At 36.8% G+C, this 12,984-nt stretch overlaps 1 protein-coding gene across 1 annotated transcript in view; it reads left to right on the top strand.

Annotated features, from left to right (window-relative positions):
* The window catches only part of OGDHL (oxoglutarate dehydrogenase L), a 253,936-nt gene that overhangs the window by 184,049 nt on the left and 56,903 nt on the right, over positions 1–12,984 (top strand). Inside the window, exon 14 of the mRNA XM_053692073.1 lies at positions 10,913–11,041. Within this exon, the coding sequence (XP_053548048.1) occupies positions 10,913–11,041 (129 nt within the window). The remainder of the gene's footprint in view (positions 1–10,912; positions 11,042–12,984) is intronic.

Raw genomic sequence — 12,984 nt, 5'->3', positions numbered from 1 at the left:
TATGGTATAGAATAGGTGAGCAGGGTCTTTTATGTCTATGTATGGCCAATTGGATTTCACTTCAAATTGCGCCAAAAATTACCGCAATGACACCGGAAGTAGTTACACCGGAAGTGTCTAATTGCTGGCGGATATGTGTCCTTGATTATTGAAATACCTTTCGCATCAATGCGTATTTAATCTGTTATGGCCAAAGTTGTCAGCAAGATATCTGTTTATAATCTTACCCAAACGCCTCTTATAACTCTTATCCACCAAGTGAGTCTGTCTGGGACTTACCGGATATTCCGCTAAACCGGATGTTTATTTTTGTCCTCTGTTTCCGGTTTGTGTGTATTATTCAAAACCGGAAGTCAAATAGCTTGAAACCGGAAGTTTTGGTTTCTCTACTTCCGGTTTCCGGAGTCTTACACCAAACCGGAAGTATAGGATGTGTGAAACCGGAAGTCTTTGTTTTACTATATCCTCACTCAGGGACTTATTGATTTTGGAGTTCAAATATTTTCGGCAACCTAAATTGCAATAAGAGACGTTTTGTAAAATACCTAGTGTCCATCATAAAAGTGGTTATTCTATGATGTGTAAGTTTAATGTTAGGGTAGATAAATTGCTCATGTACTTGGGTAGTGTGTATAAGTAATCTCTAAAAACTGTGTTCAGTTAAATGTCAAAAATTGTTGGGGGATCTTTCTTATGTTCTGTCATCCCAATTACACTTGGGATACATAGGAAATGGAATGGACGTGTTTCGATTATGGGAAATGAGAAATATGTGAAATAGACGTGTTTCGAATATGGGAAATAAGAAGACCAGATAGTCTAAGTGGAGTGTCGATATACAAGATGCTGAAATAATCAATAGTAGAACTTCTATAATCATTTTGCAGAAGTGTGCGAGAGGGAGTTCTATCGTTCAGACTGTTACATTCTTGGACTATTCAAAAGAGGCTAAATGATATACTAGTATGATATGCTTCCTGTAATGAGTCATATGCGGTGATGAATGTTACGCATATACTGGAGTGCATAGGCTATCTTTAGGTTGATGGCACTGTCATTTCTTGGGTTATATTTGTCCTCAGTTGCACCTACATTGTGCACTTAACTTGATGTTTGGATAGAGTGTCCTGACCATCATAGTGTCTTCTCCTAATGGCCTTGAATTCGAAGGATTGGAAATGGCAGTTATTTCAGATTCAATAGGTGGGAAAGGTCCTCCTTGTTGTTTAGACCTCTTGGGAACAGGCAGTCTAACTCGAAGATCCATCTTGACTCTGATATCAGGAGTTGCTTCTCATAGTCTCCTCCCCTCCAATTGGGTTTCACTTTTTGGATCCCATAGAAGCTGAGATCTTTCGTGTTGCCTTTATGATGAAGCGCAAAATGCCTGTATAGTGCAGTTTCTGTGCTGCCATGTTCGATTTGTAATAAATGTTCCCGAATCCTGTCTTTAAGGCACCTAGAAGTCTGGCCAACATACTGGAGACCGCAGCTGCACTGCACTATGTAGATAACTCCCTTGTTGCTGCATCTGATCAAATCTCTGATAGCGTGTTTCTTGGTGGAATAATGGGAGAGGAAATGTTTTATCTTCAAGCCTCTCTTGCACGCCTTGCAACTGGGGCATGGAAAAAAACCTTGGATGTGTTTACCTGATACATCTCTCTCTTCTGTTGTTCCTAGACGAGGAATACTTGGAGACAATATGGTCTTTAAGTTGTTGGATTTCTTATAGATGAATCTTGGTTTATCCATGAGAGTTTATCCTATTATGTCATCATTTTTGAGTATATGCCAATGGTTTTCAATAATTCTTTCTATAGTTCGCCTATTCTCACTATACTGAGTGATGAAAGCGACATCTATTGAGTTAGAATTATTTTCAATCCTATTTTCCTTGATCTTGTATTGGAGTAGTTCTTGGCGGTCTCGTCTCCTCACTTCTTCTATGTCCTTATTTAGTTTTTCTTCTCCATATCCTCTTTCCAAGAATCTTGACTTTAGTTCTTCTGCCTGTGTTTCCCATAGGTTTGGGTCTGAGCAGTTCTTTTTGAGTCTCAGTAACTGTCCTTTGGGTATGTTCTCCTTCCATCTTGCGTGGTGGCAACTTTCACTGTGGATGTAATTGTTACAATCCACAGGTTTAAAGTATGTGAAGGTCTTAAGTTTCCCATCTTCTACTGTTATTTTCAAATCCAAAAAGGTAATCTCAGTGCTGCTGATCTCATGAGTGAATCTTAGGTTGCAGATGTTATCATTCATGACTCTGATGGTATGTTCCAGATCTTCCTTGGGGCCCTTCCATATCATAAGTATGTCGTCTATGTACCTATGATAGGATACCAGGTCCGCGCCGGCTGGGCAGGACTCCCAAAAGATGTTCTCCCATCTGCCCATATATAGATTCGCGTAGCTCGGCGCGAACCTGGTCCCCATAGCTGTACCGCACAGCTTCCTGTAAAACTTTCCATCGTGATTGAAATAATTGTGCGTCAATATGTAGTTTATTCCCTCCAAGATGAATTTCTTCTGAGGTTCTGGTACTGTGTCATCTTTCCTTAGAAAGTATTCTACTGCCTCCCGGCCTCCTTCATGCGGTATACTAGTGTACAGGGAGGTGACATCACAGGTCACTAGTAGATAATCTTCCATCCATTCTATGTTCTCCAAGATGTTTAATACTTGTGTGGAATCTCTTATATAAGATGGTAATTGTAACACATATTTTTGTAGATTCCTGTCTAGATACTCGGACAAATTACTGGATAGGGACCCAATCCCTGATATTATTGGTCTTCCCGGGGGGTTGATGAGTGTCTTGTGTATTTTCGGGAGGTAATAGAAGACGGGGGTAATAGGGTGCTTGATGTTAATATACCTATATTCCTTGGTGTTGAGAATTCCATTGTCATGTGCTTCCCCTAATATGCCTTCTAGTTCATCTTTATATCCTCCTACAGGGTTATTTCTCAAGACCTCATACGTCTCCTTATCCGATAGAATCCTTCTGCATTCAGTGCTGTAGTCCTCTTTATTCAGGACTACGATTCCGCCACCTTTGTCTGCGGGTTTGATCACCAAGTTCTTGTTCTTCTCTAATGACCTTATCGTTTGCATTTGGCTCTTCGTAAGGTTATGTCGGTGTTTATTCAATTGATTTTGGCTGATGTTCTTTAGATCACTGCATACTATGGTATCAAATGCTTCTATAGCGCTGCCCTTACTTTGAATGGGATAAAATGATGACCTGGGTCTGAGGTCGGAATGTTGGTATGGGTCTGGGACAGGCTGAGTGCTGGATCTCATTTCCAGAGGTCTGCTGTTGTATTCAATGGGAGATTTCATGAAATGTCGTTTTAATGTCAGTTTCCTTACTAACTGTTTCACATTGACGAATGTGTCAAACTTGTTGAGACTTTTGGAGGGGGCGAAGGAGAGCCCATAACTTAAAACCGAATTTTCTTTATCTGTTAGAGCAATGGTACTGAGATTGAAGATTCCTTTAGTAATATCCTTATTCTCCGGACTTTTATGCTCATCTCTGCCACCGTGGAAACTGCCATTGAGACAGGACCTTCTCATTCAAGGTCCGTTCTAACATCCAAACCTAAATTCTCTGCAGCTGACTGCTTGGAGATTGAACACTTAGTTTTATCTAAGCGGGGATTCTCTGAATCGGTCATTGATACTTTGATTCAGGCTCGCAAGCCTGTCATGAGAAAGATTTACCATAAGATATGGCGTAAATATCTTTGTTGGTGCGAATCCATGGGCTACTCATGGAGTAGGGTTAAGATTCCTAGGATTTTGTCCTTTCTCCATGAAGGATTGGAGAAGGGATTATCAGCTAGTTCCTTAAAGGGACAAATTTCTGCTTTGTCAATTTTACTACACAAGCGTCTGGCGGAAGTCCCAGATGTTCAGTCTTTTTGTGAGGCTTTAATCAGAATCAAGCCTGTGTTTAAACCTATTGCTCCGCCATGGAGTTTGAATTTAGTTCTCAATGTTCTTCAAGGGGTTCCGTTTGAACCCATGCATTCCATAGATATTAAACTGTTATCTTGGAAAGTTTTGTTTTTAGTTGCTATCTCTTCGGCTCGAAGAGTTTCTGAGCTTTCTGCGTTGCAATGTGATTCGCCTTATCTTATATTCCATTCTGATAAGGTGGTTTTGCGTACTAAACCTGGATTTCTTCCTAAGGTTGTTTCTAATAAGAATTTTAATCAGGAAATTGTTGTTCCTTCCTTGTGTCTTAATCCTTCTTCTAAGAAGGAACGTCTGTTGCATAACTTGGACGTGGTTCGTGCGTTGAAGTTTTACTTACAAGCGACCAAGGATTTCTGTCAAACATCTTCTCTATTCATTGTTTATTCTGGAAAGCGTAGGGGTCAAAAAGCTACGGCTACCTCTCGTTCTTTTTGGCTGAAAAGCATCATCCATCTGGCATACGAGACTGCTGGACAGCAGCCTCCTGAAAAAATTACGGCCCATTCCACTAGAGCTTTCAAAAACGATGATTCTGTTGAACAGATTTGTAAGGCTGCGACTTGGTCCTCCCTTCATACTTTTTCCAAATTTGATAAATTTGATACTTTTGCTTCATCTGAGGCTATTTTTGGGAGAAAGGTTCTTCAAGCAGTGGTGCCTTCCGTTTAGGTATCTGTCTTGTTCCCTCCCGTTCATCCGTGTCCTGTTGCTTTGGTATTGTATCCCACAAGTAAGGATGAATCCGTGGACTCGTCGTATCTTGTAGAAGAAAAGGAAATTTATGCTTACCTGATAAATTGATTTAATCTACGATACGACGAGTCCACGGCCCGCCCTGTCTTTTTAAGACAGAATTTATTTTGTTTTTCAAAACTTCAGTCACCTCTGCACCTTTTAGCTTTTCCTTTCTCTTCCTATGCCTTCGGTCAAATGACTGGGGGTGGAGAGAAGGGAGGAGCTATATATACAGCTCTGCTGTGGTGCTCTTTGCCACTTCCTGTTAGCAGGAGGATAATATCCCACAAGTAAGGATGAATCCGTGGACTTGTTGTATCGTAGAAGAAATCAATTTATCAGGTAAGCATAAATTTCCTTTTTTTCTAAACTTCATCACAATTGAGATATATAATATTCACGCTGCATGGCAAAATATACTGGTTTTTGTTACATTACTAATTTGCATTCATAGTAGCAAACAGTGACTGACCCATCGTTATTGTGAGCTTATTCTACTTATTATATTAGCTTAGGAAGCAGATCTTAGATTTTGTTTTAAGTTGTACATTTTATTACCTGATTTTAAAAACAAAAATTTAAATGATTTTTTTCTACACGGTAGTTTATAACCGTTTATAACCGATATTATAAATTTCAAGAAATATCTAGTTTAGAAATAGAATGTCTTCTATGTAGTGTATCGTCTCTTAAAGGGACAGTCAAGTTCAAAATAAACGTTCATGATTCAAATAGGGTATGTCATTTTAAACAACTTTCCAATTTACTTTTTTCACCAATTTTGCTATGTTCTATTTGTATTCTTAGTTGAAAGCTAAACCTAGGTAGGCTCATATGCTAATTTCTTAGACATTGAAGACCACCTCTAATCTGAATGCATTTTGACCACTAGAGGGTGTTAGTTAATTTGTGTTATATAGATAACATTGAGCTCATGCACGTGAAATTACAGAGGAGTGAGCACTGATTGGCTAATATGCAAGTCTGTCAAAAGAACTGAAATAAGGGGGCAGTTTGCAGAGGCTTAGATACAAGCTAATCACAGAGGTAAAACGTGTATTATTATAACAGTGTTGGTTATGCAAAACTGGGGAATGGGTAATAAAGGGATTATCTATCTATCTTTTTAAACAACAACAATTCTGGTGTTGACTGTCCCTTTAATGTCTTTTTAATACTGTCACATGCACCTTAATGTTTTTTTGTTTGTTATCACCATAGTAATAACAAAAACAATTCCCAATGAGGGAACTGAGGGGACGCGCTCCGGATAATCAGTACCGGTGATGGTTACGTGATTAATGGGTGTTAGTCAGAAAGTCGGATAGGAAATTCAACCATAAATCAGAATAGTAAAAAGTGTATATCACCCAAAATGGCAAAAAAATAATAAACAGGATCTTGTCTCATAGATTTTTTCTGTCAGGAGGCCGCTCTTCTGGTTCCCGGTGTGTGGGATAATCTAAGTGATCAGAAAAGAGAAAGAGGGCGCCTCATAGTGTGAATCGGTCTGGGTAACACCGCTAGATTAATGAAATAGAGAGCCTTACCAGATTAAATTGCACCGTACTTGTGACCGGTCCCAACAGACAGGCTAGCACTCTACAGTGGCTAGTACACTGGTCCGGTTTGCCGGTCAGCAGTAGCTCCAAGAAACCTTTGTCCGGTATCGACTGCAAATCCTCTGAGTGGGTCCCAGCTGTATTCCAGGAATTACCAATTGGTGAATCAGGTGTAAGGGTGTTTCCTTTGAAAAGGATATAAAGACAACGTCCAAAGTTTCAAATATAAAAAGAAACTTTATTTCTCGTATCTCTGCAATGCGTTTCTCGACCCAAAGATCTGGTCGTTTCCTCAGGCAGTAGAAACTGAATAAAATTCATTGAATTGGACATCATTAAATACATATGTGTGAAACAAAACGGAAGTTGTCATAATTATGGAGCTCCAATAGTAACCTTAGTTAATTCGTCAATACAAAATGTTTTCTTTTTTAATCTGCATTGTTTTAAACAATAATAATAAAAAGCCTTAAAGTCCTGTATAATCCATTCTCAGCTAAAAAACTAGCAAATATGTGTATGTTCTGTTAAAGACAATCTTTCCTAAAAGACAGCATGTTTGTTAGCGAAAAAGACATGACGCTGGCATACGTGTATATGTGTCGTTAGGAAACAATCTTTTCTAATTCCTCGTATCTATTATATGTTGGTACTCTCCAGTTTGTCTGTCTCCTTTCTTCTCTATTATTATGTCTCATTGGGTATTTTTCATAATTGTTATTCCCATTATACCACCCCTATTATTCTGAGTCTCTCTGATTCCATCGTCTGTTGCTGGTACATTCTCTGAAATTCCTTCTATAATAGTCTCTATTATCACTGTATTGATCTCTGTTATTTCTATACAATTCATAATTACTAAATGGTTTTAAAATTTCTTTGGTCCAATTTTTTTGTCATAATTTTGTTCCCAATAATTAGGATATCTCTGATTACATTTGTTAGTATTCCAGTTTTCTCTCTTATTCTATACAAATCTATCTGTCCTTCCTCTCATAGTATTCAAATAGTCCTCTCTTGGTCTTTCTTTATTTGCAGTAATGAGGGAATTCCTACTTTCTTTTGTTGGCAAAATCCCTGTGGGGTGCAAACCTTGTGCTCTATAGGAGTTTTATTGATGTTTTGTTTTTTATTTGGAAGGGGGATATGGAACTGTTGAATTTATTTATAGAAGATCTAACTGACAATGAGTTCGGTCTTAGTTTTACACATGAATCCAGCTATAGTAAAATTAGCTTTTTGGACATTGAATTAGAAATAATAAATTAACAAATCAGAACAAGGACTTTTTTTAAGAAGGTTGATTCCAATAATTATGTTGACTCAAAGAGTTGCCACCTTGAAACCTGGAAGAGAAACATACCCAAGGGGCAACTACTCAGGATAAGAAAAAATTGCACCAACATAGAAAAATATGAAGAGCAATTAAAGATTTTAATTAACAGATTTAAACAGATAGGTTACAACGGGAATAAAATAGAAAAACCAGCAGGGGATATTAAAGTTATAGATAGAAAAACGCTACTTAAAAAGAAAAAAATGGAAAATGAAAATAAGAATCATCTGAATATACCACTAATAACCACCTATTCCTCTCAACATAAACTTTTCAAAAGAGTGGTGAATAAACATTGGCATCTTCTGCTAAAAGATCCTTTGTTAGGGCCTAATCTGGGACAAAAATCCAAGATTAATTTACAAAAAAGCACAACATTTTAAAAACGTACTTGCACCGAGTGAATATAAAAAGAAAAACATATCAATGCTTAATAAAGGAACTAAAGATCTTGAGGGAAATGAAATAGAAGACTTCTTTCCTTGTCATTTTTGTAAATCATGTAAATTTAGCAATAAAATAAAAAGTATTAGATCACAAAAAACAGGAAAAGACTTTAAAATGAATGGGATAATTTGATGTACAGATATAAATGTGATATATCTCATGAAATGTGAATGTACTTAGGTCAAAGGAGCAGGAAACTTAAGGACCGCATTAGAGAACACATCCTGAGTATAGAACATAATAGACTGGACACTGCACTTTACAAACACTTCTATGAAGTTCATCATGGTAATGTTGATAGAATTAAATTTTGGGGCATTAAAAAAGTAATACAAGATGGAAGAAGGGGGAACATGGAGAAAAAACTCCTACGCCAAGAAGCTGAATTGATATATCACTTTGGGACTTTATTCCCTGTAGGTCTTAACAGTGAGCTAGATCTGAACCATCTTTTTTGATAAAGTAGTATGGAATGAATAGGAAATATTGAATACATTTTGCCTGCAATATATAGATGTATGGAGGAATTTCCAGCAAGTTGGTTACTATAACTTCCAACAAAAATATTAAAAAATATTGAAAAATATATATACAGTATAACATTTTTCTGATAATTGTATTATATTTTATATTTATTATATATTTTTTTGCTCAAGGGTTGATTATAATGTGTGTTAAAAAGTTCACTTATCTTCTTAAATTAACTGTTATTAGATAATAATAGGTCAAAACTGTATTTTTCTGACAAAATGATTAGAAATGAGATATGTGATTTGATATAAAATATCTGATCTCTCAAAGTAAGGCACTTTATTAAGTGGTGACAAATCTGACATAACCTGTAAAAGAAATCTTGAATAAGAATGAATGCTTTATTCACTGGAATTTGCATTTGACAAATAAGGGGTTAACGAGTTAGCCTTAAATAGAGGAGGAACAGAGGAGACAAACTATCTTGACAAAGGCTCTGTGGGAGCCGATACGCGTTGATATCCTGTCTTGAGCTCTAGTAAACAGTGGACCGAGTTTAAAGTTCTTTTGAAGGTGTCGGAATATTATCAGCCCCCATAACACTCCCATAACCGCAACACCAGCGTTAAAGAGACTGCTTAAGTACACGGAGAAACAACTTAAGTGTACAGAAGGAGCGATAGGAGTGAACAAAACCAGAATCAATTTTAAATAAGTGCGCATGCTAAACTTGACAACCAAGAAGCAGATTGGTGGAGAAGGAAATCCCGGGTGAATTCAGTTGTCCGTTTTAGCCCAATCATGAACCGCTGACAAACGGCGCTAGAAGCAACCGAAGGATCCTATCGGTCTAAGTGCAGAGACTGAGTTACCCTAAAATTCTACAGGTACTATTCAATCTATGGCTAATGGAGTAACCGTTTGGTAACCGGAAAAAGGTACTATCTAATTTACTTTGAAATTCACTTTGAGATTTATTTTGAAATCCCATTGGACCATTGGGACAAGCCTCAGATTTGAGATAACAAGTGGATACAAGTCTAATGCAGACATTCCTTGTAAGACCGTAATATTCACCACACTTCTTAGAATTTCATATGTGAACATATATAAGGAACATTGTGTCTCCATGGAGAATTTATTTTCATATATATATTGTCAGAATTTATACTGAATACAAAACTATTGTCACAAACTAACATTATATGTGCAATAGAAGTTTCACAGAATAATTGTGAGTGATAGTAACTTATACTGATCATCATTATCATAATTTTTTTAAAATGTATTAGCTGCTAATGTCCTAATATTTTATATAATTTCTTTTAGATTAAGGTTAAGAATACCAATATTGTGACACCAGTGTCTCTAATTTTAATTTTTATTGGAATTAGTATATATTATTTATTTTTGAGTGTACAAATAAATTATCGTTATAAAAGCTAGAAGTATTGGGAACATTTTTTTGGAATTATAACAACCTAGTCTCAATTATATTTTTTGTTGAATTTCAAATTAATTTGTATTGAGCAGACTGCCTGTGGCGCCTCCCACATCCTCTATCCGTTTTTTTTCATTTACGTCACACCCTATCTGGTCCAAACAAAGGAGAGCAGAAAAATGAATTTCACCAGGCTTTTCAAAGGTTGTATCCCTGAATTTCTCTTGATTTGCAAAACCTCAAAAATATTTGCTAAGGAACTGACAGAGTAAACCTTTTTTAAACATTGCCTTTGTTTGCAGACATTTTACAGTTCGGTGCTTATTTGCTGGCACATGATTTGCGTGTATATAATTAGTGTTCCTTTAAAAGCAGATATATACAAAGTAAATATAGAATGAAGAAGGTCTTGCACAGAAAGATTTTTTATTTTATTATTTAAAAAACTTTATTGCAAACTAAGCAAATACTATGAAGTATAAAAAGCAAAAGAGGTGTTAGTTAATTGTACACCCTTTAATTGCCACACGGTATGAAATGCGTTAGACCCTCTTTTTATCACTTTTCCATGCCATGCTTTGTAGTTTTTCCTTCTTTGCATTAATTTTTGTTATTCCTTCAGATGTTTTTGGATTAGGCAAAATGCTGTGACATTGGCTCACAGTGGTCCTCTGATAAATAGCAGCCAAGACCTTTTTTTTTTTTTACATTATATTATTTATCACAATATTTATTTGTGTAGCTATTTGTTTAAAAACGTAGGTTTTGAAGTATTTACTGATAGTGTCTAACATGTGTAAAGTTGTATGTAATTGTGTCATTGATGATAAAGACTTTACTTTCTTGTATAATATTATTTGCAAAGCCCGCAATGTGATGTACAGCATAAAAATAAAAAGCTCTATGATTTTCTCATGTTTAATTTTGTTTCAGGCTTTTTCACTTTGGACGGAGAGCCAAAAAGTATGACCTGCCCCCCAACTGGAATCCCAGATGAAATGCTGTCACATATTGGCAATGTAGCTAGTTCTGTACCTGTCAAGGACTTTAAAATTCATGGAGGTGAGCTGACTTTAGAGAGTTAAAACCTTGCATTGTGGTACTAACAAATGCAGTTAAGCTACTAAACTCATTTCTGTTCTTTTAGAACAGATTATGTTTGTAATACAACTCCCTTGGCGCTATTTGTTTATTTAAAATATGGTTAAAATTAGCAGACAAAACTCAGTAGCTCAGACTCTTGACACAATTGGGAGTTTCCACATGAAATGCATTAGGCCACGCCCACTATTATTGTCCTTGTGTTGTACTGCACGGCAGCCAGCATTGGGAACGCATGGTGTGTCTGTGTATATAAACATAAGATGGTGAGTAGAGACCTATTGACAACAGAGTTTTTATGATACAGAGGGGCATATCTATCAAGCTCGTATGGAGCTTGAAGCCCGCCAGAAACACCAGTTATGAAGCAGCGGTCTAAAGACTGCTGCTCCATAACCTGTCGTCGCCGCAATTCAACCCGATCGGGTTGATTGACACCCCCCTGCTAGCGGAATCTGCCGGGGGGCGGCGTTACACCAGCAGTTCAAAAGAGCTGCTGGTGCAATTCTGAATGCGGAGAGCATTCAGCGAGGTCTGTCGGACATGATCCGCAATGTTGGATCATGTCCGACAGGCCTTTCATAAAAAGGCCCCAGAGACTCTGTCATCCATGTACTTAATCCATAGAGCGTGGTGGGACGAGGCTCATCACTGTGGGACGGTACTGGGATTTTTCAGTTGAGCCCTTATTTTACCACCTCATACTGTGTGAGGTTTTAATGTCAGTTTATGTCTTGGGATTATTACATTTGCTGTATTTTAATACTGTACTTAGAATTCTGCACTCTTGTTTTGTGATCTGCAGCTTTTTCATTGGCCTTTTAAACAGCACCATTATACACAAGCGTTGATACAATAGTATATAATAGTAAAGTACGTTTACGGGTGCATTTCTTTACACTGTGCATAAATACAGGTTTTTCAGTTTTTCGGTGTGTTTCTGTGCTGTGTGACATCATTTGTGAATAAAGGAGTCGTATGCAGAGCTGCAGAGTTGTCTGCTTACTTTAACTGCACTTTAAATAAAGTTATTTCTGTCAACAGGTGTTTTGGGACTACTGCATTAAAGGGACATTGTATATGTTTAGTAAAAAAATATATTTTCATTATTTATTTTGTCCCATTTTACTGTGATTTAACTCTGAAAACTGTGCTCTTCCACTTCTCATTGTAAGTGGATGTGCAGAATACAGACTTAAAGGGACACTAAACTAAAATTAAAGGGACATGAAACCCCAAAAAATGATTTCATGATTCAGATAGAGAATACAATTTCAAACAACTTGCCAATTGACTTCTTTTATTTAATTTGTTTCCTTCTCTTGTTATCCTTTGCTGAAAGGTTTATCTAGGCAAATTCAGGAGCAGCAGAGAACCTAGGTTCTAGCTGTTGATTGGTGGCTGCATTTATATACCGATTGGGATTGGCTCAGCCATGTGTTCAGTTAGAAACCATTAGTTCATTGCTGCTCCTTCAACAAATGATACCAAGAGAATGAAACAAATTCGATAATAGAAGTAAATTAGAAAGTTGTTTAAAATTGTATTCTCTATCTGAATCATGAAAGAACATTTTGGGGTTTCATGTCCCTTTAAACTTTCATGATTCAGATAGAGCATGCAGTCTTAAAGGATTACTTTCTGTTATAATTTTTAAGCTAAACAACTAACATATTAAAGTTAATAAACATTAATTAAAACCTACTGACCTATATTTTCTCCAAAACGAAGTTTCATAACGTTCTAAAAGTTATATCTTTTATTTGCCGATGATGTCACGTTATCCTGCCCACTATTTTCAGCACTGTGTGTTCAAAATACTTAAACCAATAACTTTGTGTTTAAAGCGCCATTTTGAAACCTAGGTATTGTAAACGGATTGGTACAGAGCAAAGGATACCCAC

This window comes from Bombina bombina, chromosome 9 (assembly GCF_027579735.1).
Source record: "Bombina bombina isolate aBomBom1 chromosome 9, aBomBom1.pri, whole genome shotgun sequence".
Classification (NCBI taxonomy): domain Eukaryota; kingdom Metazoa; phylum Chordata; class Amphibia; order Anura; family Bombinatoridae; genus Bombina; species Bombina bombina.
The sequence above is the reverse complement of the archived record's forward strand: the minus strand, read 5'-3'. Positions and strand labels throughout refer to the sequence as shown.